Below are 26,992 nucleotides of genomic sequence, written 5' to 3' on the forward strand. Positions count from 1 at the left end.
CTCTGGGTCTTTTGTACGGGGGCTCATATCTGCTCCTCACAGGTTGAGCCGCCGGGAGCGATTTGGCCTTGTCCTTAGCCGGGGGGACATAGAGGTGGCGTGTGAATCTTTCATCCCATGCAGCCTGACGTCCATCTGGTCCACAAAGAGCGCCTTGCCATCGAATGGGAGGTCCTGCATAAGAGACTGGGCCTCCATCGACAGTCCGGACAACAGGAGCCATAATGCCCTGCGCATGGCAATCGAGGAAGCCATTGAGTGCACCGCCATGTCAGCAGCATCGGACACTGCTTGGAGGGCCGCTTTAGCCACCGCCGACCCCTCTTCTACCAGGGCCTTGAAGTCCTTCCTGTCCCAGTCCGGCTCAAATTTAGGCAGGAACTCCCATAGGTTGAAGTCGTACCTGCTGAGCAAGGCCTGGTGGTTGGCTACGCGAAGCTGGAAACTAGTCGACAAATAAAATTTTCTGCCAAAGGAGTCCAGTCTCCTGGTGTCTTTGTTCTTGGGGGTGGGTGCATGCTGGCCCTGGTCCTCTCTGTGGTTTACTGATTCCACTATGAGCGAGTTGGGTGCCGGGTGGGAATAGAGGTATTCATGGTCCTTCGCCAACACAAAGTATTTCCTCTTGGCCTTTTTCGAGCTTGGGGCCAGGGACGTGGGAGTATACCACAGGGAGGTAGAGATATTGGCAATACCCTGGTGCAGAGGCAGGGCCACGTGGCCCAGTGCCGTGGGAGACAGGACGTTAAAAAGGGTATCAGATGGACCTTCCATCTCCTCGGTCTGCAGCTGGAGGTTGGATGCCACCCACTTTAGCAGGTCCTGGTGTGCCTTAAAGTCCTCCTGTGGGACTGATGGCAGAGGTGCTGCTATGGTCTTGTCCCGCACCAGAGAGAGAGCCCGCATGGAGCTGGGGGGCCTCGGTGGGTACTGGGGCGTCAAGACCGAGGTCAGAGTCCTGGCGTGGGTCCGTCGACTCATGACCCGCACACTTGTCCTGTGGGTGGCCAGATGAGGCCGATGGAGCTTGGGACGCTCCAGCAACTGAGCGGGCCTCCATTGGGACTGGCATCGATGGTCACGGTGCCCACTGGCACCACTGCACTTGTCACGGGGTCCCTTGCCATTGGTTTGGCTGAGCCCATGATGGCAATATGTGTCCCGGCGGAACAGACCATGCCGAGGATGGATGGGCAGGTGCTGAGGCCGAGATCGCCCACGAGCGCTCGGTGCCGTGGGAGCAGTAGGAGCGGTGTCTGTGATGTCATCTAGCTCGGGACCGGGATCTCTACATCGATGAACGGTACCCATACGACGAACTGCTTCGGTACGCATGATGGCGACGCGAAGCCCGGTGCCCTGATGCTGAAGTACCCCGAGGGGAGCCTCTGGTGTGACATCCAGACGAGCGGGAGCTGGAACTGGAATGCCAATATCTGTGCCATCGAGAGCGGCTCCAGTGGCTATGTCTAGCAGGTGAGCGCTCTCAGTGCCTCTCTCGGTGCCTACACTCGCTGGCAGGTGGCAGAGAGGATCCCCGCGACCCCCGTCCCAACGGTGCCCTGGACGGTCTGGACGGCGTCGAGGGTGGCTGGGAGCTGTGAGAAGAGTGGCTGCTGCGTGCCGAGCAGTGCAGGGAGCAATCCTCAGAGCGGGAACTGCGGCTGCTTGGAGAGGTCTGGTGGGCCCCCAACGGGGGCTTGCCTCGCGACCTAGTGCCCGGGCCCGTTTGTGAGCTCCAGATGGGCAAAGACATAATGTCCTTCACAGCCTGCACCACCTCCGGCATCGACGGCATCCATACCAGTGGGGATGCCTGGGCCGACGGTACCGGGCTGCTCCGCTCCATGTGAGTTGGAGCTTTTGAGCACGGGGGGATCGAGGGCTGCCCAGCGCGGGACCAGCCTCCCCCTTATCCTTGCTGCAGCATCGTTACGAGGCCAGTCCCTTCCCTTGCTTTTTGGAGGGAGAGTGGTGCCAACTAGTCGAAGGGGCCTCGCTATGTACCGATGACGTGGCGGCCGGCACGGAGTCCGATCTGCATACCGGCGTCGGGGTCAGCGCCGACTCCATCAGGAGAGCTCTGAGTCTAAAGTCTCTCTCCTTCTTGGTCCTTCGCTTGAACGACCTACAGATCTTGCAACGGTCACTAATGTGTGGTCCTTCGCTTGAACGACCTACAGATCTTGCAACGGTCACTAATGTGAGTCTCACCCAGGGAGCGAAGACACTCAGTGTGAGGGTCGCTCCTGGGCATAGAACGGCGACAGGAGTTGCATGACTTGAAGCCTGGGGCACGGGTCATGCCCTGAGCCCACTCTAACAATTGAAGGACGATCTACCAACGGTCCCACCAAGGTCGAGAAGAAGGGCTACAGCAGACCTGGAGTATGGTACTGCTAAGGGAAACACTTCCGGCACCCGTGCATGTGGGAGCATGCACACCTACTGTGGAATACACAGGAGCAATCACTCAAAGAAGAACTACATCATTACATTACCATGAATTACAGTGTATTAAAATCATGGTCGCAGCATCTCCAGCGGCCTGGCTGCAGGCATCTGTTCCCCAGCCAGGGCAGGTTGGGGCTAGGCGTGGTGGGGGCCAGGGAAGGGGAATAGCTTAGAGGGAACTTAGGTCCAGGGCTTCTCCTTTCCCCCCACCCCACCCAGTGTGGCTCCTGCCGGGGTCTGGGGCTTTTCCTTCCCCTAATTTGCCACTGCACCCATCCAGCGCGTACATCTAGGAGCCCTGCAGCCTGCTGGGGCATTTTCAAAGGGCCTGGGGCTCCCAGCTGCTGCCACCACTACCAGGCACTGGCAGCAGCTGCGACTGGGGGCCCCGGATGTCAGGTGGTTGGTTCCTGTTTGTGGGTTGCTAAGCAGAGACACACACCCCACTGCAGCCCAGATTTAGGCACCTATTCATGAGAGGGGTGTGGTTTAGGACACCCCTTCCCCCCTTGTCGGCATCTCCCATTGGCTAGCTGACATGGCTCCCCGCCTACTGAGGTGGCTTTTGTGAATCTCATTGTAAGGTGCCTGTGTCGATCATGCACTGTCTAGGGAGTTTACGCCCCTGACTCAGCTGTGAGGGTCACAGTGCTGCTGCTGTTCCTGTGATTTTCTCGCTGCCTAAAAATTACTCACTGTGATGCTCAGCATTGCAACACCCGAGTCCCTTCATGGATTACACCCTGTGTAACCAGTCACCTCTCCGCAGAGCACAGCTGAGCAATTCCTGATTGACATGGGTGTGCACAGGACAGAGACAGAGCACAGGCTGGAGAGTGACACATCACACTGGAAAATGCAAACTCTCTTCCTAGAGGCGCAACATTCCCTGTGGGAGCTGGGGGGACACAACCCAGTCAGAAGCAAATCCCATGATGCTGCCCCCAGCACCTGTAGCTGGAACATTAAAGTGGAACAAACAAGAAGAATTGTTTGTAATGGTTTATTTACAGTAAGTAGCTGGAAAGTAGTAAAGTAAAAGGAGCTAAGAAGGAGCTTTAATAATTGCAGCATGGCAAGGAGATCCCCAGGTACTGAGAACAGTTTTCTTTATGGCAATAAAATAGCACCAATGACCAGGAATTAATATAGTGAATTAATGAGATAAAGTCTCACTTTCAGTGACACGTAATAAATCTCTCCGTCCCACTCACATTCCCTTTCCTTTCATACTCTCCTTATCTATTCATTATTGTTCTAGCCCTCACTTCCCATCCCTGTTTATTTTCCTGTGTCTCTCCTCCCTGTCACAGATCATCCCCCTTGGCTGCTCTATTCTTTCCCTGATCTTATCCCTTCCCCTCTTGTTGATCCCGGGCGGGGAGACACCAATGAGATCTAAGGACACAGATCTGTACAAAACACTCCCTGCAGCTGCTGCTTCTCCCCAACCCCCCAAACCCTGATCCATTCATCCTTTGTCCCTCCCCAGGCCCCACCTCTGCCTGTCCCCTGCCTGGTTGTTAGTTCTACTCCCTGCCCAGCCCCCACATCTACCCCTTAGGGCCCTTCTGCTCCTCCTGCAGTCCCAGGGCTGCAGAGAGGGAGGGGGAGGAGCTTCCAGAGGCCATAGAGATGAGGAGCCAGGGGCTGGGTAGATGGGAGTCCTCCACGGTCATAGAGACTGGGGTGTGTGAGAGTAGAGAGGCTGATTTCCAGTTCCCCCCTCTGCTGTGTCTCAGGGACAGAGTCTGAGCCGAGATCCCCCCCCACACCCAGAACCAGGGTCGGATTCTCTCCCCAGGGATGGAGCCCGGCGGGAAAGTGAAGATCGGGGCCTCGTCACCAGCATCAATAAATGTCACCTGCCCCCGGTCACAGTCCAGACAAACCCGGATCCTGCTGGGGAACCGGCTCAGGGGCAGGCGGGTCACAGGGGAGGTGAGAGCCCGGAACCGACCCCCCCAGCACCACTCCACAGCCCAGATCCCCCCCTCAGGGCTAAGGCTGATCTGTCCCTTCCTCCTCACAGACCCTCTGGCCACCCCCACAGCCCAGAGATCCCCATCCCCCACCTCCACCTCCCAGCAATGTCTCCCTGAGGTGAATCCCTCACAGCCCAGCACACAGGGCTCAGTGTCAAATCTCTCAGGGTTGTTGGGCAGTCGCTGTCGTATGTTTCCACATTTCACACTTTTCCTATCCTCAGACAGGACGAGTTGGGGATGAGCCGTGTCTGGATCCAGAGTCACATTCACTGGGGAGAGAGAATCAGAGCGTTAGGGGCAGAGCTCAGCCCTGCAGGAGGCTGGAACCATTTCTCACACTCCCCAGCAGCACGATTCTGGCTGGAACAGGCCTGGATCCCAGGGAGCTGCCTCTGTGCTCGGCACCTAAGTCTGAGCAGAGATGTCACAGCAGCTCCGCAGTGTTTGTAACGGGTCCCACTTCATTAGTTTCCCATTTATCACAGAGGCTTCAACTCCCAGATCCCGCTACTGATGCTGCCCCATTCCCAGTGGTAGAGACACAGCCAGGAAGGTGTCAGAAGCTTTTATTGAGGGAGCAGAAGTGGCAGGTACCAGCTTTAAACCCCAGGGGGAAGCTCCCTCCCCTAATGCAGCCGCCACTCCCAGGCCAGGGAACAGAGAGGAAGGTGCAGCAATGGGGAAGAGCCACTTAAGACCAGAGAGTAGGAGGTGGCTGTGACGGGTTGGATCACAGAAACCCCCTTGGGAGCTGCCACCCGATGTGCAAAGACTACCCCTGCTTCTGTTTTCCCTGCCAGCTCAGGACTCCAGCACCCTGTCTTGCTGAGCCAGACACTCCTGTTTGGCTCCAGACACAGATCCAGGGTCTGAATCACTTGTTCCAAAGCTGCAAGTTACCTGAAAACAGCGTACAGAAGTGTGCTTGTCTTTAGCACTCAGATGCTCAACTCCCAATGGGGTCTAAACCCAAATAAATCTGTTTTACCCTGTATAAAGCTTATGCAGGGCAAACTCATAAATTGTTCGCCCTCTATAACACTGATAGAGAGATATGCACAGTTGTTTGCTCCCCCAGGTATTAATACATACTCTGAGTGAATTACTAAATAGAAAGTGATTTTATTAAATACAGACAGTAGGATTTAAGTGGTTCAAAGTAGTAACAGACAGAACAAAGTAAGTCACCAAGCAAAATAAAATAAAATGCGCAGATCTATGCCTAATCAAACTGAATACAGATAATTTCCTCACCAGTTCCAGAGTGCTCCCTTTTACAGGCTAATCTCCTTTTAGCCTGGGTCCAGCAATCACTCACACCCCCTGCAGTTACTGTCCTTTGTTTCAGTCTCCTTCAAGTATCCTGGGGGGTGGAGAGGCTCCTTCTTTAGCCAGCTGAAGACAAAATGGAGGGGTCTCCCACAGGTTTAAGTAGACTCTCTCTTGTGGGTGGAGACCTCCCTCCTCTGCAAAGCCCAGCTCCAAGATGGAGTTTTGGAGTCACCTGGGCAAGTCACATGCCCCTGCATGACTCAGTCTTTGCATTGTCCACATGGCATCTTGCATGTCTCCAGGAAGACTTCTCATGTGGATTGGAGCATTCCAAGATGCATTGTTCCCTAAGCGTCTCCTGATCAGGTACTTAACCTGGCAAATTCCTTCCTAAAGAAGCTGACCAAATGCCTCACAAAGCTTACTTAGAAATCAGGCAAGCATACAGCCCATATTCTTAAGCTCGAGTAGAAAATGATATATACGTACAAATAGGATGAATAGATATAGTAGATCACAACCCTTACGGAGATATGTTACATGGCACAGGCAGCACAAAACATATTCCAGTTATGTCATACATACATTAATAAGCACCCCCTCCCCATAAAGCCTTATGGGGTACACTGTCACACCCTCCCCCTGAACTTACTGCCAGAGACTTGGACACTGTCCATGGCGGAGGCAGTACCTGTAAAATTTCTGTTTGTTTCTGGTCACACTTCCTTTCAGTACCTTGAAACCATATGGTGTCACTCCTGGGGGTTCTAGCCCGTTTTGGGGTCCCTGGTCCCCAGATGCTTGCAAACAGGTAGGGATGTAGTATTGCTAACAGAATGCAGGCAGAAATACTCATTAACGTGGAGGTATCTTGGCATTTAGCCACCAATGCCATGAGGCGGTGTGCCTCAGTTTCCCCTTCTACACAGCAGCATAGGCCTGTTATGCTTTTGCTGCTTTTTACAGGTATGGGCTGTAAAGTAACACGCTGGTGGGGCTGTCCTTTCACCATCCCCAGCATGTATAACAGCTTATTCCACAAATCAAATATGTTCCACATCTTTAAAGGGTTTACCACTAGTGTGAATTCTTTTGTTTTATCCCATAGGTGAATTAGCAAAAGACACAAGGTTAACAGCAAATCTACAGTGGACAGGCTTCGTTCACTCAATTTGACTTGTTTAGCATCTATTGCATTTTCCCAGTTCTCTGTGCCCTCTGGTAGACCCTCTGATGCAGATTCCTCTGCCTCTTTGGGGAAGACTTCTAGTTCGGGCATGTGCTTGGGTCTTTGGCCAGGAAAGGGTGTACTACAACCATACTTGTCCTCGGCCCCTCCCTTTGGAGTTTCTCTGGGCTGGGCCCCACTCCCTTGTGAAGTTCCTCCCATGAAGAGATTTCCCCCCCCCTGTCTTGGAGAGAGAGTTTTATCTCTTGCAAGTGTAGCAAGAACAGCAGCTTTCCCTGGGGTGCTCTGGACCCCTTTGGGCACCCCACTTTCTGTTTCCCATGGGTCAGCTGGATAGACCCCCTCATCCTGGAGACCTGACCCCCAGGTTTCCCTTAAAACCTGATCCACAGGAGAGGGGGCTGGCATTTCGAATACAGACTTTTCACCCTCCTCCTGGGAAAGCCCCTCCCCACAAAAGGTGGGTGGACTCTCTGGCCCCCCCTGACCTTCCATCTGGGCTTCCCTCTTTGATCTCCCCTCTGGGTCCGACACTCTTGTGTCCCCTGAAAGGGAAGGTGATCCTGCCCCAGCTGTGGACTCACAGCTACCAGCTATGACAGACCTCTCGCTGGCCAGCAAAATCCCTCCCCTTCCACTCGGGTTGGGCTGGCACTCAGCTATAGAGTCCTTGGGGCCTGTTCCCACCACAGCGGTCCCCAGGACCCCAACTTCCACCTTTGGGACACACGCCTCTGTGCACCCCAGGGCAGGCCCAGCCCCCTGCTGACCTGCAACTTCCTGGCAGTCAGCAGCTGTGGTGGCCTCCTTGCTACAAGGTGGTACATCCCCCTCCCCAGGGGAGATGATTACGGGACAGGAGCTGGCTTCATCCAGCTCCTCCCTCTGGAACTTCCCTTGAGCCCCAGGGCTACAGGAACTGGCCACAACCAGCCCTGCCCCCGAAGCTGCATCCTTTACTGCTGCAGAGGAACCTAAGAGACATTCTCCTATTCCCCCAGCAGTCCGTGTGACTTCACCCCCCCCTTTGGGGCTTTTAGCACAAGATTCCTTCTCACTGCTAACCAACCCTGGGACCGATTCTGCCACACTAAAGAAATCATTCCCCAGTAGAAATGGTGCAAAATTGTTTGCCACCGTTGCAACAGTCAGCTCAGCCTGCAAATCCCGAGTTTGCATGTGTACTTTAGCTAAAGGTGCAAGGACTTTGTAACCCCCGACCAGCTCTAATTCTGCCATTTTACCTGGCAACAGATCCTTCTCCTGGATTAGGTCCCTCCTGACCACAGAAATCTCAGCACCCGTGTCCCTTAATCCAAGAAGCATCTGACCATTCAATTTAACAGCATGCATATGCTCATTGCTTGGTTGTGTGGAAGCAAGCTTTACAAACCCTGTGTGGAAAGAGGCCACAGCCTGGCTCTGAGAAGCCGCAGCTTCACTCAGTAAGGGACACTTATTCCTCAGGTGTTCAGTGGACTTACAATGATAGCACCTCTTGGGCTCCTCTGCTTGCACAGGAAATTTGGGTCAAGTACCAGGGGAATGGGGAGGTGACCGCCCAGCCTCTTTTTTCCCAGACCCAGGGGTAAAACGGTGATTCTGCTTTCCCCCAACCTTATACCCTTCTACCAGTGGTTTGTGTTTGATTGCAGCTTGGGCTTGTTCATAAGAGTCAGCATACTCAGCTAATTCACCCACTGCATTTACCTTTTTGTCCCACAAATACTGTTTTACCTCATCACTGCACATATTCAGGAAATGTTCCTGAGTAACTAGATCACACATCCCTTCAAAGCTGGTAATGCCTCTCCCCCGCACCCATTTATCTACCAAATCTCTCATTTCATTGGCATAAGCCACATTACTTAATCCAGATCCCCTCTTAAGGCTCCTGAATTTAACCCTGTAGGTTTCAGGTGTAACCTGAAACTGTTTCAAAACCAGTTCCTTAAATTTACCATAGTTTGAAGCATCATCAATAGGCATCTTATTGAATATGTCCAGAGCTCTGCCAGTCAATTTTGCTATCAATGTGGTCATCTTCTGATCCTCAGGGATGGCATGGAGGGTGCACAGTCTCTCAAAGGTGATGAAATATTCGGCGATATCGCTGGACTCATCATACTGTGGACATAGCCGCTCCCATTTGTGGATTTTTGGGGAAGTGGAGCCAGCAGGGGGAGGGTTTCGTCTCTTTGCCTCCATAATAGCCAGTTCATGCTTCCGGGCCTCCCTCTGGGCCTCCATAGCCCTCTCGTGGGCAGCTGCCTCTCTCGCTGCCTCTCTCGCTGCCTCTGCCTCCGCCCTCGCTGCCTCGACCTCCATAGCTCTCTTGTGGGCAGCCTCTTCCCTTGCATGTTCTGCCTCCATGGCACTAATTTCTAATTGTCTTAGTTCCAGCCGTCTCTTATGTTCACTTTCTCTCTCTTTTGCTTCCAACCTGGCCAGCTTTAGTTTAATAGCAGCGTCACTGGTACTCATTGTCCTGCTTTCTCGTGCTGGGCTACAACCACTCTGCAGTTCACTGGAACTGAGATCACTAGTACTCATTGTCCTGCTTTCTTGTGCTGGGCCACAACCCCTCTGCAGTTCACTGAAACTGAGATGCACTCAGTTCAGGGGATTCTTAGTTAACAGAGAGCTTCCTTTTCTGTCCCTACTTCCCTTGCCCGAAATAAGCAAACAGAAAATAACAAACCAGTAACCACTTTGTCTGTTCTCCAGCCACCACACTTAAAACTCACTTAAAATCACTACCAGTATCTCAAAGCAATCAGCTGTGCACAGATCCTGCCGACTACGCCACTGTGACGGGTTGGATCACAGAAACCCCCTTGGGAGCTGCCACCCGATGTGCAAAGACTACCCCTGCTTCTGTTTTCCCTGCCAGCTCAGGACTCCAGCACCCTGTCTTGCTGAGCCAGACACTCCTGTTTGGCTCCAGACACAGATCCAGGGTCTGAATCACTTGTTCCAAAGCTGCAAGTTACCTGAAAACAGCGTACAGAAGTGTGCTTGTCTTTAGCACTCAGATGCTCAACTCCCAATGGGGTCTAAACCCAAATACATCTGTTTTACCCTGTATAAAGCTTATGCAGGGCAAACTCATAAATTGTTCGCCCTCTATAACACTGATAGAGAGATATGCACAGTTGTTTGCTCCCCCAGGTATTAATACATACTCTGAGTGAATTACTAAATAGAAAGTGATTTTATTAAATACAGACAGTAGGATTTAAGTGGTTCAAAGTAGTAACAGACAGAACAAAGTAAGTCACCAAGCAAAATAAAATAAAATGCGCAGATCTATGCCTAATCAAACTGAATACAGATAATTTCCTCACCAGTTCCAGAGTGCTCCCTTTTACAGGCTAATCTCCTTTTAGCCTGGGTCCAGCAATCACTCACACCCCCTGCAGTTACTGTCCTTTGTTTCAGTCTCCTTCAAGTATCCTGGGGGGTGGAGAGGCTCCTTCTTTAGCCAGCTGAAGACAAAATGGAGGGGTCTCCCACAGGTTTAAGTAGACTCTCTCTTGTGGGTGGAGACCTCCCTCCTCTGCAAAGCCCAGCTCCAAGATGGAGTTTTGGAGTCACCTGGGCAAGTCACATGCCCCTGCATGACTCAGTCTTTGCATTGTCCACATGGCATCTTGCATGTCTCCAGGAAGACTTCTCATGTGGATTGGAGCATTCCAAGATGCATTGTTCCCTAAGCGTCTCCTGATCAGGTACTTAACCTGGCAAATTCCTTCCTAAAGAAGCTGACCAAATGCCTCACAAAGCTTACTTAGAAATCAGGCAAGCATACAGCCCATATTCTTAAGCTCGAGTAGAAAATGATATATACGTACAAATAGGATGAATAGATATAGTAGATCACAACCCTTACGGAGATATGTTACATGGCACAGGCAGCACAAAACATATTCCAGTTATGTCATACATACATTAATAAGCACCCCCTCCCCATAAAGCCTTATGGGGTACACTGTCACAGTGGCATTGGGTGGGGTAGTCCCATCCCCAGCCCAGAGAGAAGGGAGTAGCTGCTGGCATCACAGGAAGAGCATCTCCCCAATCCAGGAAGCAGTGAGCTGCTCCAATGGGAGAGCCCAGCCCTAAAGGCAGGATGTTGGAGAAGAGCGATGGGGAGACTCCCTGCACCGGGGTAAAGCAGAGGAATGTGTCAGAGAGCTCTGTTCAGGTGCGACTCAGTTAAGAATGTTTCTGTTCATCAGAATGGACATGAACTCAGCACTAAAGTTGATGTCAGGACTTTTTGTGTGGCCCCGCCCCTTCTCTGGCCCTGACCAAGGCCCTGCTTCCCGGCCAGGCTTGGAGATTTGCCTGTTATGGAGAGCCCCTGACACTCCACCTACTCTGGACATGGGTCTGGGGGGCTCTGAGAGCAGCTGCCGGCCCATGTCCCCGATCCCTGGGGTATGCCACCCTGGGCAGGTGGAGGGTCCAGAGCTCCCCAGTGCAGCCTGGGCTCCCTGGGTGGCACCCCGGCTCTGGCTTCTGGCCTGGCCAGGGCCACAGGGAAAGAGGAGCAGGGGTGGGGCCACTGAGAGGGGCCAGGGCTGCGAAGAGGGAGGAGCTGATCAGTTGCGCCATCCAAAGCAGAGCCACTGCTTGCTTGCGACGCTCCATGCCTACCTGAGACTTGCAGTGTGCGTGTGTGGGGGGCAACGAGGAGCTGGGGTGGGGCCACTGAGAGAGGCCAGCACCAGGAAGAGTTTGATGCCACAGGCACGGCCTGTGCTACACAGAGAGGAGCTGATCAGCTGACCTAACCGAAACACAGACACTGCCAGTGATGCTTCACACCTACCCATGGCTTGCAGTGTGTGGGGGGCAATGTGGCCCCCTGCCCCCAAACTATGCCCATGTTAAAAAGTGTCCTGGTCATCCCACTTTTAAAAGTGTGTGTGTTGGGGGGACATGGGTCCCTGGATCTCCTTACTGTTTAATGTGTTATTTTTAGGGCTGTGTGTGTCATGGTCGCTGTCAGTTTGGTTGGTAACTTTAGCTACAATGTCATGAAATGTTTTCACTGGAATTTTCTCATAATTTAAAGGCAATCTTCACCTGCAAACTCACCCTGTCTGTGTGCTCCAAATGATTCTCCCCTTTTTCTCTCCAATTCAGACGGCAGAGTGTCTGGAGGCAGAAATGATAAGAGAGGTGAGATTTCAGACTTTCATATTTATAACAGTGTCCCCACTCTGAAACTGTTTTATAACTATGACAGAGAAACAGACAGAGAGGCCCAGAGACACACTCACGTATTTAATATAAAAAGGTCTGAAACCTATTTCCCCTCTCAATCAGGCATCTCTCAGCAATGGAACCAGCATCCTTGCAGCCTCACAACTATCCCAAGACACACAATCTGTAAGTGAGATTTACTTTTCCCTCATCATCCCCTCCCACCCTCCAGACCCTGGTTGGCTTGTCTCATTCATTTGCTGCCTTTTGTTGTATCCTAGACCCAGAGCCTGCAAAGTCTTTGGCATAAAAGTAACTTTACCCACTTGGGTCCCTTTGATAATAATGGGATGTTGAGAGTTTCTGAAATCCTGGCTCTAATTGTGAGCTGTTGGGTCTGTTTACTCAGTGTCTCTACAGCGAGCAGCATGAAGGGGCCCTCGTCCTCCATAGGCAGAAATAGGAATACTAATAAATTCATTTTATCCATGTGGGAATTGAAGCAGGGGAAGGTTGGCTGCATGGGCCAGATTCACCCCTGTACCGGCGAAAGGAGAGAGGGGAGGGGCCATTTGTGACTCCACTGTTCAGTGGCTGCAGGGGCTGGTGCAGACCTTGGCACAGGCTGAGGAAGTTCTGAAGCCAACCAGAGTTACATCCCGATGACAATGGCCCCCGTGTGTCTTGCCCAGTGTGCAGAGTGTCAGAGGCCCAGCTTTACCCTGTCCACATCCCTCTGTCCCTCGTCCATCCCCTCCCTCTTCCACCCGCCATGACCCCCACCCCATTCCCAGCCCTCTCAGGAACACACCTTGTGCCTGCAGCTGACGGGAAGGAGGCACAAGAGGCTCCTTTGCTAGAGGGATCCCTCAGTGTGGGGGAGGGGCTTTCTTCTTCCTTACGGCCCATTTGGCCCAGACTAGCTGCAAACGGGACCCGAGCTCAGTGATGGGCTGGATCCGCCTTTGAGAAATGTGCCCCATGGCTGGTGATGGGGCAGTAGACGGGGAGGGCTCTGAGCTATAGAGAGTTCTTTGCCATGTGTCTGGCTGTCGGGTCTTGCCAGAATGCTCGGTATCCAACTGACCAACGTATTTGGGGTCGGGAAGGAATTTCCCCCCCAGTCAGATTGACAGAGAGCCTGGTATTTTTTTTTTGGCCTTCCTCTGCAGCGTGGGGCATGGGTCAGTGGCAGATTTAAACTAGTGTCAATGGTGGATTCTCTGTAACTTGTGTAGTGGAGCAGTTACCCCACTCCTGGGATAAAAGGAGTTAAAAGGTGAAAAGCAGCTGAGGTCGGCTGATTGGGGAGGCAGCTACAGCAGGGGCCACATTCAATTAGGCCACAGCTGGCCCTGGGAGCACAGGGTAGCATAGACAGAGCAGTGCTGGGGAAGGGCAGGCAGAACTGGGGAGATCTGGCCTGGCAAGTCCCCAGGCTGAGGCCTTGCTAAGGGCCAGGGATGGTACTAGGGCTGCAGGGAGGCATGTGGGGCTAGAAAAGCAGCACGTCCAACCCCCTTGCCAATGCAGAGTGGCGTCTGCAGACTGCCCCAGGGAGCGGGGGCTAGATGATGACTGGCAGTAGCCACTGAGGCAAGGTGGCTATAGAGGATTGGGAGGGGAGACCCAGAGTGTGGGAGTACTGCTGTGGCAGAACCCCAAGGTAAGGGGCACCGGGGTCCAGGAGGGACATGGGGGGCCTGAGGCAGGAGAGACACCGGCCAGAAGGGGGCGCTCTGGAGCTGAAAAGCTAATTCCCAGACTGACCAGCAGGAGGCGCTGTGCCAGCGAGTGTGCAACCTGTTACACTTGAAGTTTTTAAATCAGGGATTGGCAACCTTTGGGACGCGACCTGTTAGGGCCAGTTTGTTTACCCTCCACATCTGTGGGTTCGGCGCATCGCAGCTCACACCAGAAGTGGTTTGCCGTTCCAGGCCAACGGGGGCTGCGGGAAGCGGCAGCCAGCACATCCAAAGGTTGCCGATCCCTGCTTTAAATCATGATTTGAGGACGTCAGTAACTCAACCAGAGGTTAGGGGTCAGTTGCGGGAGTGGGTGCATGAGATTCTGTAGTCTGCAGTGTGCAGGACATCAGACTAGATGATCATGATGGCTCCTTCTGGCCTTAGTCTTTGAGTCATTTTTTACTATGAGTCATTTCTTACTTTAAGGGTAATGGTCATGGCAAGGCAGGCTTTTGGTAGAAATAAAGGTTTCAATTAATCAATCTGAGTGACTTGGACCCCAAGTGTCTGGCATTCTCACCCAACAATTAAATGGAAGCATCATCTAAGTGTGAACCAATTGACCAGCACCATTCTCTTCCCACAGTCACAGAGGCTCGTCCCAATTTCCATTCCTAGATCCCTTCTAGGTACCTTTGAACTTCCTCAGAGCCTCCAATAGTGCAATATTTTTCTGGGAGAAACCGCTGACTCGCTCTTCCAGTTCAGGAGAAATCTCCTCTCGCTGCTGGCACTGCTCCTTCTCAAACCTGGAGAGAAACAATTTCACGTCATTATATTTCATTGTGTGACTCATAAGTTCTGGCTAGTGAGTCGCTGCTCTAATGGGCCTGGAGTTAGAATTCCACTTCCCCCAGCCTCAGAGCAGGTGCGACACAGCCCATGGCCATACAACTTTCCCTTCAAAGGACTCATTAATACTCTTCAACTCTGGTCTGGAGAGATCAGCTCTGGGGACAAAAGGGGAATTGTGTCTCTGTGGCCAATTCACTCCTTGGCCTCCATGCTCTCAGGGACAGGAGGTTCCCAGGTGAAGTGCTGTAGAAATCTGCCCTCTAGGAACTAGACTGAGACACCAACTCCCCCCTCCACAGCTCATTCCACACAGGTCTCCAAACAGTCCTCAGGTGGGGAAGACTCTTGATCGCTGCTGCCCTGGCCTGAATGGTGACCAGTGCCCCAGCAGTGACAGGTCCATCCTCATAGTCCTGAGGCCACCAGTCCCCTAGGGATGTGATATCTCTATGAAATACTTGAGGTCAGTCTTTGCCATTGAATAGCTAATTCCAGAGTCATCTGTAGAAGAGTGAGCACCCCAGGATGAAGTTGATCAGAGATTCATATCCAACACATTTTCCCACACATTTTGCTTCAGAGATCTGGGGAGATGAGGTGCTAACATCACCAAGCTCTTTAGCTTTGTGAAGTGTGAGGGAGAGTGAGAGAGAGTCACCTACCTGCTCAAGGTGCTTCTGATGTCCTAGAGGAGAGAGAGAGGGAAAAGAATTTCAGTCCCCTCTGACACACACACAGGGGATTCCAGGGAAGGGACTTAAGAAGTATGGGGAAGCGAGGCCCTGCCCTGGCCCCAGGGCCATGGATTCCCTGAGCTAATGGGGCTTTTCCATCTCCCCTATCTCTGTGTCTGTGACTCTGCATGGAATAATAGTTATTCACATGTCAGCAATGCACACGCTGAGTTACACTGAGATCTCTGACTGCTGGACTCCAGTGCTTATGATTCAGGAGCCCTCCCTTCCCTGTGTGGGGATCTGGCATGTTTCTAATGATTGATGTTGGTTTCCAATTGTCCCTGGGGGTGCTCAACCCCACCCCCCACCCCCACTCCAAACCTTCCCCCAATGCCACACCCCAGCCCAACTCTTCTCGCTCCTACTCCACCCCCACCCTGCCTCTTCCCCACCTCCTCTTGTGGGCACACTCCCTCCCCAGTCCTCCCCCTCCATCCCAGCATCTGCTGCACCCAGTCGAACAGCTGATCGCAAATACGCAGGTGGCGCTGGAGGGAGGGGGAGGAGTTGATCGGCAGGGCAGCCGGCAGCCGGCACTGAGGGGGGGAGCTGGCTGCCTTGCAGCACCCACCTGTGTTTCTCACTCAGTCTCACCTGCAGGAATTCACTTGCTGGCTTCTGACACTTCCCCTCCAGCTCACTGATCAGCTCACTGAGATGGGAAATCTGCTCGGAGAGTTTACTGACATTTTCATTCTGTATCTTCACAATCTCCTCATCCAGCATGTCCAGCTGGGCCAGCAGGAGTCGCTCTTGTTCCTCCAGGAACTGCCGCAGTTGCTGAAATTCAGACACAATCTTCTGCCTCTCGGTTTGTGTTTGTTTCTGTATGAAAATAGGGCAAGGGCTGGTCAGGGACATGGATGGAGCCCGGGGTCCTTTCATGGAGAGCTGAGTGTGCAGGAGGCTGAATTTCTTTGAAAATCAAAAGATTTCTGACATTTGACTGTATCCTGTGTGTACTAGGCAGGGGATTCTCTCACACCTTCCCCTTTGGCCCCTGTATCGCTCTGAAAGGGATGTTTCCATGCCTGTCATTGTCAGCATCTTCTGTTATTTATGGTATCTGGAAGTTCAGACCCAGAGCAGCAGGAGGCAGGACTCAGCACTACACTGACAGAGACACCAGGGGAGTTAAAAGAAACACACATTTAAAAAATGCACAAAATGACCAGACACGGGGGACAGCACTTCACAGGGACATTCAGTTCACTTGGGGAGGATTTCTGTGAAAGACACAAGGGCTAGACATTAACTCATCAACTGCAATGGAAGCTTAGGGCTTGTCTACACACGAATCTAACCCAGCAATCCATGATGATGGAGAAACACACACAAGCCCATGTTCACCAAGGCCACACAGGAGTCTGCCTCCAAACAGACCTCCCACTGCCCGTCCCTGCTGGTTCATAACAACAGGCACCTACCAGATACTCTCGGCTATTCCCCTCTCTAGTCGCTTTGAATCCCAGCAGCTTTTCTCTCTCTTCCCTCAGTGTCTTCAAATGGGCCTGGATTCTTTCCTGAAGAAACAGAAATGATTTGGAGGTTTCATCTGAATACTTGAGAGGTTCTTGGAAGTGGGTGTTTTTCCAATTGAAACCCAAGATGACTGGTTCTAATCGCTTTGTGACATCAGGACCACAAAGGAGATGAAACCTCATTAATGGAGACTGGGAGCATGTCATATTCTGACTTGTTACCAATTCAGGTTCAGTGTTTAGCCCAGTGACCTCTAGTGCAGGCCGGCAGCATCTGAGTTTAATCCTTCATGGAGCAACACAGAAGTTCACAATCCCAGTGAGAAACCTCCTCTCCCTGCTGGGCCTGGGACCTTTATCAAGGCATCCTCCTAATGGACACACTTCATCCCTGGCCGGGGCTGATGCTAAGATGGCAGCATGGCAAAGTGGTTCGGGTCTTGGACTGGGTCTGGGGAGATCTGGGTTCTCTGCTAAGCTCTGTCACTGACATGCTGAGTGACTGTGGGAAACTCGCTGCCCCACTTTGTGCCTCAGTTTCCCTTCCCACCTTTTGTCTAGCTAGACCAGTGGTCGTCTACTGGTCGATTGCGATTGACTAGTCGATCCTGGAGACTCTCCCAGTTGATTGTGATCTCCGGCAGCACAGCGGGGTTGCCGTTGCTGCTGAGGCTGGCTCCCTGCCTGCCTCAGGCATATGGCACTCCCAGAAGTGGCCAGCATTCCCATGCAGCCTGGGGTGAGGGCAGGGTTCTCTGTATGAGTCTCCTGCCTGCAGCACCACCCCCGCATTTCCCATTGGCTGGGAATGGGGAACTGTGGCCAATGGGAGCTGCGGGAGCGATCCCTGCAGAGAGGGGCAGTGCACGGAGCCACATCCCTCCTTCAGGGGCCACAGGGGTGCATTGGCCCCTTCCGGGAGTGGTGTAGGGCCAGGGCAGGCTCGCCTGCCTTATCCCTGCTGCACCAATGACTGGGAGCCACCTGAGGTAAATTAGTGCCACCCAGCTGGAGCCAACACCCATTACCCCATCCTGCACCCAACACCCCATACCACCTCCTGAACCCCAACCCCCTGCACCAGCCCAGAGCCCCCTCCTGCACCCAAGCTCCCTCCCAGAGCTTGCACCACTCAGCCCCTCCTGCACCTCAACCCCTTGCCCCAAGCTGAGCCCAGAGCCTGCATCCCTACACAAATCCCTGCCCCAGACCAGTGAAAGTGAGTGAGGGTGGGGGAGAGCGAGTAACGGAGAGAGGGGGGTATGGAGTGAGTGGAGCTTTGCAGGGGGCATCAGGAAAGGGATGGGGTAGCTCCTGCTTTCAAGTCTTGATATTTTGCCTCTGTTGCCATACTGCCAGACCATTAATTTTGCTACTGCATCTCCCCATACAATGAAGACTTTACAGAGCTGAATGATGACTCACACCTGTGACAGGTAACTCTCAGTGAAATTAGGCTGAAATTAAAACCCAAAAGTTAATCATTTAACTCTGACAGCAATTCCCTACCTTGTACTCCTGGGCAGCTTCCTGTATGGGAACCACCGTGTGAGCGCGGTGAGCCCGGGATCTGTCGCACACCACACAGATGGGGGTTTGATCCTCTTCACAGAACAGTTTCAGAGCCTCCTGGTGTTCCCCACACACCCCGTCCGCTCCTGCTCCCTTTGCTACCTGTAAACTCAGCCGCTTGGCGATTTCTACCATGTTTGCCAGCTGCCTGTTGGGCCTGAGGTTTCTCTGTTGCACAGTTTCTCTGCACTGAGGGCAGGAGGCGGCTGTATCGGATCCCTCCCAGCACTGGCTGATGCAGGCTCGGCAGAAATTGTGCCCACACTCCAGACTCACAGGTTCTGTGAAATACTCCAGACAGACGGGACATGTAGCTTCCTCACGGAGACTTTCCACGGGGTTCTCTGCAGCCATGGCTCCCTCTGGACAGTGGAACAGGGTTAGTTTCAATTTCCTGAATTCACACTATGCCCCGCCTGCAGCAGCAAGGGGGTGTTTCCTTGCCTGAAAATGACTCATGCTGTTTGCTGAGCAGGAAGGACCCAACCAATTTCACCCCTGGAGGCTTTAGTGAAAAAATGTACAGTCACACCCGTGACAGGAAACTTTCAGTGAAATTAGCCTGTAATTAAAACCTGAAAGGGCTCTGGTCCTGCAATCAGCCCCTGTGCTGGTGTGGAGGGTCACTGAGGCATCCTCCTGCGAGGATGAGCCTGCAGAATTTTTTTATAATATATAATTTGACAGACAATGTTTATTTTAAGCACTTTTTATATTCATTGATTTAAACTTTCAAAGTTGTACAAGAATCTAGATTTTAAGCGTATCATTTCAATTAAAATTTTCACAGTTGTGGGAAATTGTGGGGGGATCAGACAATATTTTGGTCAGACCAGAACTATTTAATGACACTAGACACTGAGATTCAAAAAGTTGAAGCTTTATAAGTGTTAAAATTGTCTGTGAACAGCTAAATCTTCCCCCTTCCCCAGCAGCTCCCCCCGGGCTATAACCCAGTGCCTCCCCCACCCGCATAGGGACCGAGGCTGAAAGTCCATCTGATGGCGGCTCAGGGGCCTGTGGAATGTGCTGGGAGCTCAGCCTGGGCCCTAGTGGGGCAGGTGACCCTGTAACACAACCACACCCAGCAAGCCCTGCCCCCATTTCCTCCCTGTTTGTCAGTCCCAGCAGAGAGACCAGGGACTGCAGGGAGACCAAGCTCCTGTCCCCCAGGTGAGGGCTGGGGCCCAATGGCTGAGGGCAGCGAGTGTGTGGGGAGCTCGAACTAGAGGCCTGCAGTGTACTTGGTGTGGGATAAACAGAGACCTCTCAGGCCACTTGCCCATTGCGGCTGCAGGAGGGATGTGGGGACAGACTGAGAAGGCCTGGGGCAGTCTGGGAAGCCGCCATCGGGGACAAGGAGAGGGAATTCAGCTGTGGCGGGGGAGCTGTGCTGTGCAGAGATGCTGCTGTGGATGCAGCTAGTTACCCAGGTCCATTGTTGCAGCAGTTTAACAACGTGGTTAATAGAGACGTTGCAGCTCAGCGGAGTGAAGTGCTGATCTTTTGCTGGTCTCCGCGCAGCTTGAGATTTGCAGGCATCGTTCAAACACCTTTCCCCTGCTGCTGTCTCAGGTACCTGGGTCTTCACTCAGCATTGCAGAGCAGAGCAGATTCAGTGCTTTGGTACAGGTTTACAGAAGGAAAAAGACTGGAATGGTACATATAGTACCTGTAATTTCTCTCCGCTGGCTGTCGGATGTACCATGTGCAGCTGGTTACTTAGAGACATTCAGTTACACAGCTGGGGGGGCATTTTTGTACTCGACCCTTTTCTCAGTAAATGGTGGCTGTAATTTTACCCATTTTGGTCCCTTTGGCATCACTGGGACACTGAGACTTTTCAGGATCAGGACACTGAATCGTAAGCTTTCCGGGTCTATTTGCTCAGTGTCTGCTCAGAGCTCAGCACCATGGGGGTCTCGTTCTCCTTAGACTGTAATGCAAACAGATGTACAAACATCGAGCAGATGGGTAAACTGAGGCAGGGAGGGGGATGGTTCAATAGGCCCCCTATTCAGAGGCTTCAAGGGCTAATGCAGACCTTAGCAGCAGCTGGGCAAGTCCTGAGCTCCAGCCAGAGCTGCATCCCTGGTTTAATGGTCCTCAGGGGCTTTGCCAAGGTGCAGAGTAAATGAGGTGCAGCTTCACCCTGGCCGCACCCCTCTATCTCTTTCCGTCCCTTCCTCCTCCAGCCTGTCTGTGCCCCAACCCACTCCCTCCCGCCCCTCCCAGGAGCACTCCCTGTGCCTGCAGCTGCTGGGGAGGAGGCACAAACAGCCGTGCTAGCTGGCACAGGAGCCAGAGCACAATGATGGGCTGGGTCCAAATGTCAAGAATGTTTTTTGATGTAGGATTCAAATTTGAGTACTGACCTAAGTGCTTAGGGGCTGGTTCTCCAAGGGGCTGGGGACCCACAGTGCCCACTGACTCCGGCTGCAGCTGCGAATGCAGATGGAACACGTGCCGTGGAGTCCTGTATTTTGAAGAGGTAAATCAAGACACACAGATTTAGCCCACTGTTTTAAATTTAGGCCTTACTGATTTGCCCATTGTGATGTTATTGAAATGAACTCTGACCGTATAGATCATTGTTGCAACCAAGGTCCTATAGTTGCACCAAATATTGTACAAAGAAGGTCAAGTCAGGTGTCTATGAAAAGGTTGTATTTTGCTGGTTATGATTATGCTGTCTATATGTGTGTATCATTTTTGTATTGGAAGTTATGAATATTGGCTAGCTGCTTGTTTCTCAATGTATTTGATTCTAAGTAGCAACAGTGAAGTATTTGGTCAGCTTCTTGAGAAAGGACTATTCTGAGTAAGTGCCCAATCAAGAAACACTTAGCTGACCATGGACCTGGGAGACTCCAATCCACATCTGAAGAGCCTTCCTGGAAATGTTCAAGGTAGCATGTGAGCAATGGCTGCTCTCCCTGCAAACTGAGTCATGCATGGATCTGTGACTTGCCCATGTGACTCCAAACTCCGTCTTGCTGCTGTGATTTTCCACAGTAAGAACAAAGGGGTGTCCTTCCACAAGGCAGAGGATATAAAAGGCCCTGGAAACCCCTTCATTTTGGTCTTCAATCCTGCTTCTGACATCTGGAGGAACTTTGCTAGAAACTGAAGCTCTGAAGCAAGGACTGAATGACCCATCCAAAGCTGTGGATGTACTCCAGAGACTTGATTTGAGCCTGCAGTTTCTTCTACCACTGCTACAAGCCTGCACCAAGAACTTTGCAATTGTTAAATGGAATCAAATACATACAACCTGTGACATTGTGCAGTCTATATGGTTTCATAAAATATATGGTAATGAGTGAATATAATGTAACTGAAGTATGCTAGGGTGATGCCCTTGAAGGAGCAGAGGCCTTGGCTACACTTGCGAGTTACAGCGCTGTAAAGCCACCCCCAGCGCTGTAACTAACTCCCCATCCACACTGGCAAGGCATTTGCAGCGCTGCATTTCCGTGGTTGCATCGCTGCATGTACTCCACCTCCTCGAGAGGAATAGCGAGTATTGCGCTGCCGCTGCAGCGCTGCAGCACCAGTGTGGCCGCCCAATGCACTGGGACTGGCCTCCAGAAGAATTTGGCAGTATCCCACAATGCCTGTTCTAGCCACTCTGGTCATCAGTTCAAACTCTACTGCCCTGGCCTCAGGTAACCAACCACGTGATGAGCCTTTACATTCCCCAGGAATTTCAAAAATCCCCTTCCTGTTTGCTCAGCCTGGCATGGCGTGGAGTGCTATCAGCGAATCTTTCCAGGTGACCATGCCTCCACACGCCAAGCGAGCCCCAGCATGGAGCAATGGCGAGTTGCTGGACCTCATCAGTGTTTGAGGGGAGGAAGCTGTCCAGTCCCAGCTGTGCTCCAGCCATAGAAATTATGATACCTTCAGGAAGGTATCAAAGGACATGATGGAAAGGGGCCATGACCGGGACGCCCTGCAGTGCAGGATTAAGGTGAAGGAGCTGCAGAGCACCTACCACAAAGCCCACGACGCAAACGGCCGCTCGGGTGCTCCCCCCATGACCTGCCGATTCTACAAAGAGCTGGATGCGATACTTGGGGTTAAGCCCACCTCTACTCCGAGCACCACCATGGACACTTCAGAGCCGGTGTGGGGGGGGCGGGGAGGAGGAGGAGGAGGAGGAAAACGGGAGTGAGGGTGTTGGGCCGGATGGAGACACCCTGGAATCCCTGGAGCCATGCAGCCAGGAGCTCTTCTCGAGCCAGGAGGAAGGTAGCCAGTCACAGCGGCCGGTACTTGGTGGAGAACATACAGAAGAGCAGGTTCCCAGTAAGCGTTTATTTTTTCGGGAAGGAATTTTTTCAGTGCAGGCTCTTTGGGAGAGGAGGGTTAGGCATGCATGCCTAGATGCGGAATAGTGCATTGATGTGGTTTATCACATCGCGGTAATCGGCCTCGGTAATCTCCTCGAATGTCTCATCCAGAACGTGTGCAATGCGCTTGCGGAGGTTTATCAGGAGAGCCACCGTGGTCCTTGTCCCAGCCAGGCTAACGTGTCCGCGCCACTGTGCCGCGAGGGGCGGGGGGACCATTGCTGCATACAGGCAAGCTGCATATGGGCCAGGGCAGAAGCCGCATTGCAGTAGAAGACCCTCCCTTGCTTCCCAGGTCACCCTCAGCAGCGAGATATCGTCCAGGACGAACTCCTGTGGAAAATGTTTGGACAGTGTTCAGTCTAGGTGCCCCCTGAAGCTGTTGGCTCTCCCCAAGGCACAGAAACCCAGAGGACAGTGCAGCCCAGCCCTGAAACAATCAGTCCCCCTTACTCACCATTTTGAGGTTCCCGTGGGATATGTGTGCTCTGTTTGGGATGGGAAAATTATGCTCTTGTGTGACCCTGTGTGTTTTATGCTCCTTAAGTGCGGGGGAATCATTACTCTGTCTGGTATAAACAATGTTGCCTCTGTTAAATGTTGCATTTTGCCTATACAGCTGCATCAACCTTGAGACCTCCGCCGTCCCTCTTATCGCCTGCTCAGAGACTGCAAAGACTCAGGAAGAGACCGCGAAAAAGCAAAGAAGACATGCTGCAAGAAGTCATGCGGCAATCTATTAAAGAGAATGAGAAAGAGGGAGAGAGAAAGCAGGATCCGCCAGGAAAACGCAGCGCACCGGCGGCAGAGCACGGAGCACTGGCAGCAAAGCATGGATCGGCTCATAAGCATCCTGGAGCGCCAAGCAGACGCTATCCAGGAGCTCGTAGCCACGCAGAAGGAGCAGTACTGGAAACGCAAACGCCCCCCCCCCCCCCCAGCCCTTGTCCCAAAACTCTATCCGTTGTGCCCCACTGTCACTTCCAACCCACTTTCCCCAACTTCCGTGTTCTTCACACCACCAGCTGCCTCCAACACCAGTATCTTCACCACTCAGCCCTGAAAACTACGACCCTTACCCTGTGTACTCAACCCCCATGAGCATGCAATATAGCTATTCTGAAGTGCAGCACTCACTGTACAGCACACCAGATAGGACATACGCGGATCTGTGATTGAACTGTTCCCCACTTCACCCCCGTCACCCCCTTGCCCTTTCTGATTCCTAGCAGTTGTGTTTCTTTTCAATAAATACATTTTCTTTTCAAGAAATGGATCTTTTGGCTTTGAAAACATTCTTTATTATTGCGTAAAGTAAAAGACTCCTTAGCCCAGGAAATAAACAGGCACTGCAAGTCTGCTTGTCTGCTTAGCAACCACTGATTCCTAAAGCTTGGAACTACTGCACTTCACTCCCGTGCAGGGCACCAGATATCACTGCTGGTTTTCAGCCTCAAATTGCTCCCTCAAGGCATCCCTAATCCTTGCAGCCCTGCACTGGGCCCCTGTAATAGCCCTGCTCTCTGGCTGTGCAAATTCAGCCTCCAGGTGTTGAACCTCGGAGGTCCATGCCTGAGTGAAGCTTTCATCCTTCCCTTCACAAATATTATGGAGGGTACAGCACGCGGCTATAACCGCGGGGATGCTGTTTTCAGACAAGTCCAGCTTCCCATACAGAGATTGCCAGCGGCCCTTTAAACGGCCAAAGGCACACTCCACAGTCATTCGGCACCGGCTCAGCCTGTAGTTGAACCGTTCCTTGCTGCTGTCAAGACTCCCTATGTATGGTTTCATGAGCCATGGCATTAACGGGTAAGTGGGATCTCCAAGGATCACAATGGGCATTTCAACTTCCCCTACTGTGATCTTCCGCTCTGGGAAAAAAGTCCCGGCCTGCATCTTCCTGAACAGCCAAGTGTTCCAAAAAATGCGTGCGTCATGGACCTTTCCGGGCCAGCCTGTGTTAATGTCAATGAAACGCCCACGGTGATCCACAAGCGCCTGGAGAACCATAGAGAAGTACCCCTTCTGATTAACGTACTCGGATGCTAGGTGGGGTGGTGCCAGAATAGGAATGTGCGTCCCATCTATTGCCCCTCCACAATTAGGGAACCCCATTTGTGCAAAGCCATCCACTATGTCCTGCACGTTATCCAGAGTCAATGCGATTAATGGCCCTGCAAACTTGCATCAACACGATTCCAACGGTCGACTTTCCCACTCCAAACTGGTTTGCGACCGACCGGTAGCAGTCTGGAGTTGCCAGCTTCCAAATTGCAATAGTCACCCGCTTCTCCACTGGCAGGGCAGCTCTCAATCTCGTGTCCTTGCACTGCAGGGTGGGGGCGAGCTCCTCACACAGTCCCATTAAAGTCGCTTTTCTCATCCGAAAGTTCTGCAGCCAATGCTCGTCATCCCAGACTTCCATGACGATGTGATCCCACCACTCGGTGCTTGTTTCCCGAGCCCAAAAGCGGCATTCCATGGTGCTGAGCATGTCCGTGAATGCCACAAGCAATTTCATGTCGTACGTGTTACGCGGCTCGATAGGATCGTCGGACTCCTCACCCTCACTCTCACTGTCACTTTGGATCTTAAGGAATAGTTCGACAGCCAAACGTAACGTGCTGATGAGATAAGTCAGCATACGCCTCACCAGTTCGGGCTCTATTTCCCGCAGACAGATCATGCTGCACAGAAACCGTTGAAAGATGGTGCGAAAGGTGGACAGAAACAAAGGGATTTCTGGGATGCGAAGCGATGCATCACGGGGCGTTGGAACAGGACCCAGAATGCCCCGCACCCACACCCCCTTCCCACAACCCACGGCACCAGAATGGGAAGAGGTGCTCTGTGGGATAGCTGCCCATAATCTACCGCTCCCAATGGCGCAGCAAATGCTGCAAATGTGGCCATGAGAGTGCGCTGGGCAGCTGTCAGTGTGGACAGACTGCAGCGCTTTCCCTACTCAGCTGTACGAAGTCAGGTTTAACTCACAGCGCTGTACAGCTGCAAGTGTAGCCAAGCCCAGAGTCTGTGTGTCTGAGGAGAGATACTCAGCATTCACTGATAGATTAAATATATGTCTGCCAGTTTTAAGCATTTTTTCCCAATATTTATTGAGTTAAATGTTCACAATTGCACAAAAATCTGGGTTTTAGCATTTCCTTCCAATTGTTCTCAATTTCAATTTTCACAGTTGTGGGAAATTATGGGGTGATACGTCAATAGCGAGTCAGACCACAATGATTTAATGTCAGTAGATTCAAAAAGTTGAAGCTTTATAACCATGAAAACAGAGATGGTCAACGTTACCTGTCAAAAGGTGCAGAGTCACTCTCCTTCAATCAAAGGCAAATAAGTTCTCAAACAGCCTTGTTCTTACTTTGCGTATCTGTAATTTTCATTCATTATCAATTGAAATATTTTTTCATTGCTCTGTGTGTAGATAGCAAAAGCAACGGTTGCCAACATTTATGAATAAAAGCTAATCCTTCCAAGCCTCGTTATAAACTCTCAGGCTAAAAGCTTGGTTAAGTTGGAATCAGTGTTTTTGAGACCCGATTCTCATTTACACTAATGCTGCTTTGGTTCAGTGGAAAGCAGCTGCAGAATCACGAACTCTCATGATTTTATCATGAGTCTTGCAATATTTGGTGTGTTTGATGAAGCCCCAGCTCCTGGAAGCATGTGAGGAGGTAGACTCATAGACTTTAAGGTCAGAAGGGACCATTATGATCATCTGGTCTGACCCCCTGCATGCTGCAGGTCGCAAAACCCTTCCCTGGACTCCGCCGTTGAAGTCCCCAATCCTGTGTTTTAGTGACTTCAATCGGCAGAGACCCTCCTGCTAGTGATCCCTGCCCCATGCTGCGAAGGAAGGCGAAAAACCTCCAGAGGCTCAGCCAATTTACCCTGGAGGAAAATTCCTTCCCGACCCCAAATATGGCGATCAGTAAGACCCCGAGCATGTAGGCAAGAGTCTCTAGTCTGACCCCTGTTGGCCATTATACTATTTACCTACCATTGGTTGGTTTTCCTTGGCTACTATGTTTTACCATTAAACCATTCCCTCCATAAACTTATCTAACTTAATCTTAAAACCAGACAGGTCCGTCGCCCCCACCGTTTCCCTCGGAAGGCCGTTCCAATATTTCACCCTCTGACGAGAGGTGAGACTCTCAGCT

At 52.0% G+C, this 26,992-nt stretch overlaps 1 protein-coding gene and 1 long non-coding RNA gene across 3 annotated transcripts; one reads left to right on the forward strand and one right to left on the reverse strand.

Annotated features, from left to right (window-relative positions):
- Positions 1-3,443: 3,443 nt before the first annotated feature.
- LOC135974953 (zinc finger protein RFP-like) lies at positions 3,444-18,804 on the reverse strand. 2 transcript variants are annotated; one of them, XM_065564564.1, is made up of 7 exons: positions 18,388-18,804; positions 16,825-16,920; positions 15,992-16,222; positions 15,323-15,345; positions 14,499-14,614; positions 12,010-12,069; positions 3,444-4,711 (listed from the first exon to the last, which is right to left on the reverse strand). In XM_065564564.1, the coding sequence occupies exons 1-7, from the start codon at positions 18,802-18,804 to the stop codon at positions 4,008-4,010; spliced, it is 1,647 nt and encodes a 548-aa protein (XP_065420636.1). In that variant the 3' UTR covers positions 3,444-4,007. The 2 variants fall into 2 exon arrangements, with proteins under 2 accessions (XP_065420636.1, XP_065420637.1); XM_065564565.1 differs by lacking the exon at positions 18,388-18,804 and having other exon boundaries at positions 11,998-12,069; positions 16,825-17,085.
- On the forward strand, positions 12,035-25,204 carry LOC103307125 (uncharacterized). The gene is made up of 4 exons (XR_010592053.1): positions 12,035-12,093; positions 12,241-12,303; positions 16,894-22,761; positions 23,425-25,204. It is a non-coding gene; the product is annotated as an uncharacterized LOC103307125 (long non-coding RNA).
- The last annotated feature ends 1,788 nt before the right edge of the window (positions 25,205-26,992 follow it).

The sequence above is a fragment of the Chrysemys picta genome, chromosome 12 (genome assembly GCF_011386835.1).
Source record: "Chrysemys picta bellii isolate R12L10 chromosome 12, ASM1138683v2, whole genome shotgun sequence".
Classification (NCBI taxonomy): domain Eukaryota; kingdom Metazoa; phylum Chordata; order Testudines; family Emydidae; genus Chrysemys; species Chrysemys picta.

Excerpts from the sequence above, each read along its gene's own strand:
- LOC135974953 (XM_065564564.1), bottom strand. The coding sequence starts at position 18,804 with ATGGCTGCAGAGAACCCCGTGGAAAGTCTCCGTGAGGAAGCTACATGT. Across the intron at positions 16,223-16,824 it reads GGAATAGCCGAGAGTATCTG|AAACAAACACAAACCGAGAG; the intron begins GTAGGTGCCTGT and ends ATTTTCATACAG. Across the intron at positions 12,070-14,498 it reads GGCTCTGAGGAAGTTCAAAG|ACACTCTGCCGTCTGAATTG; the intron begins GTACCTAGAAGG and ends TTCTGCCTCCAG.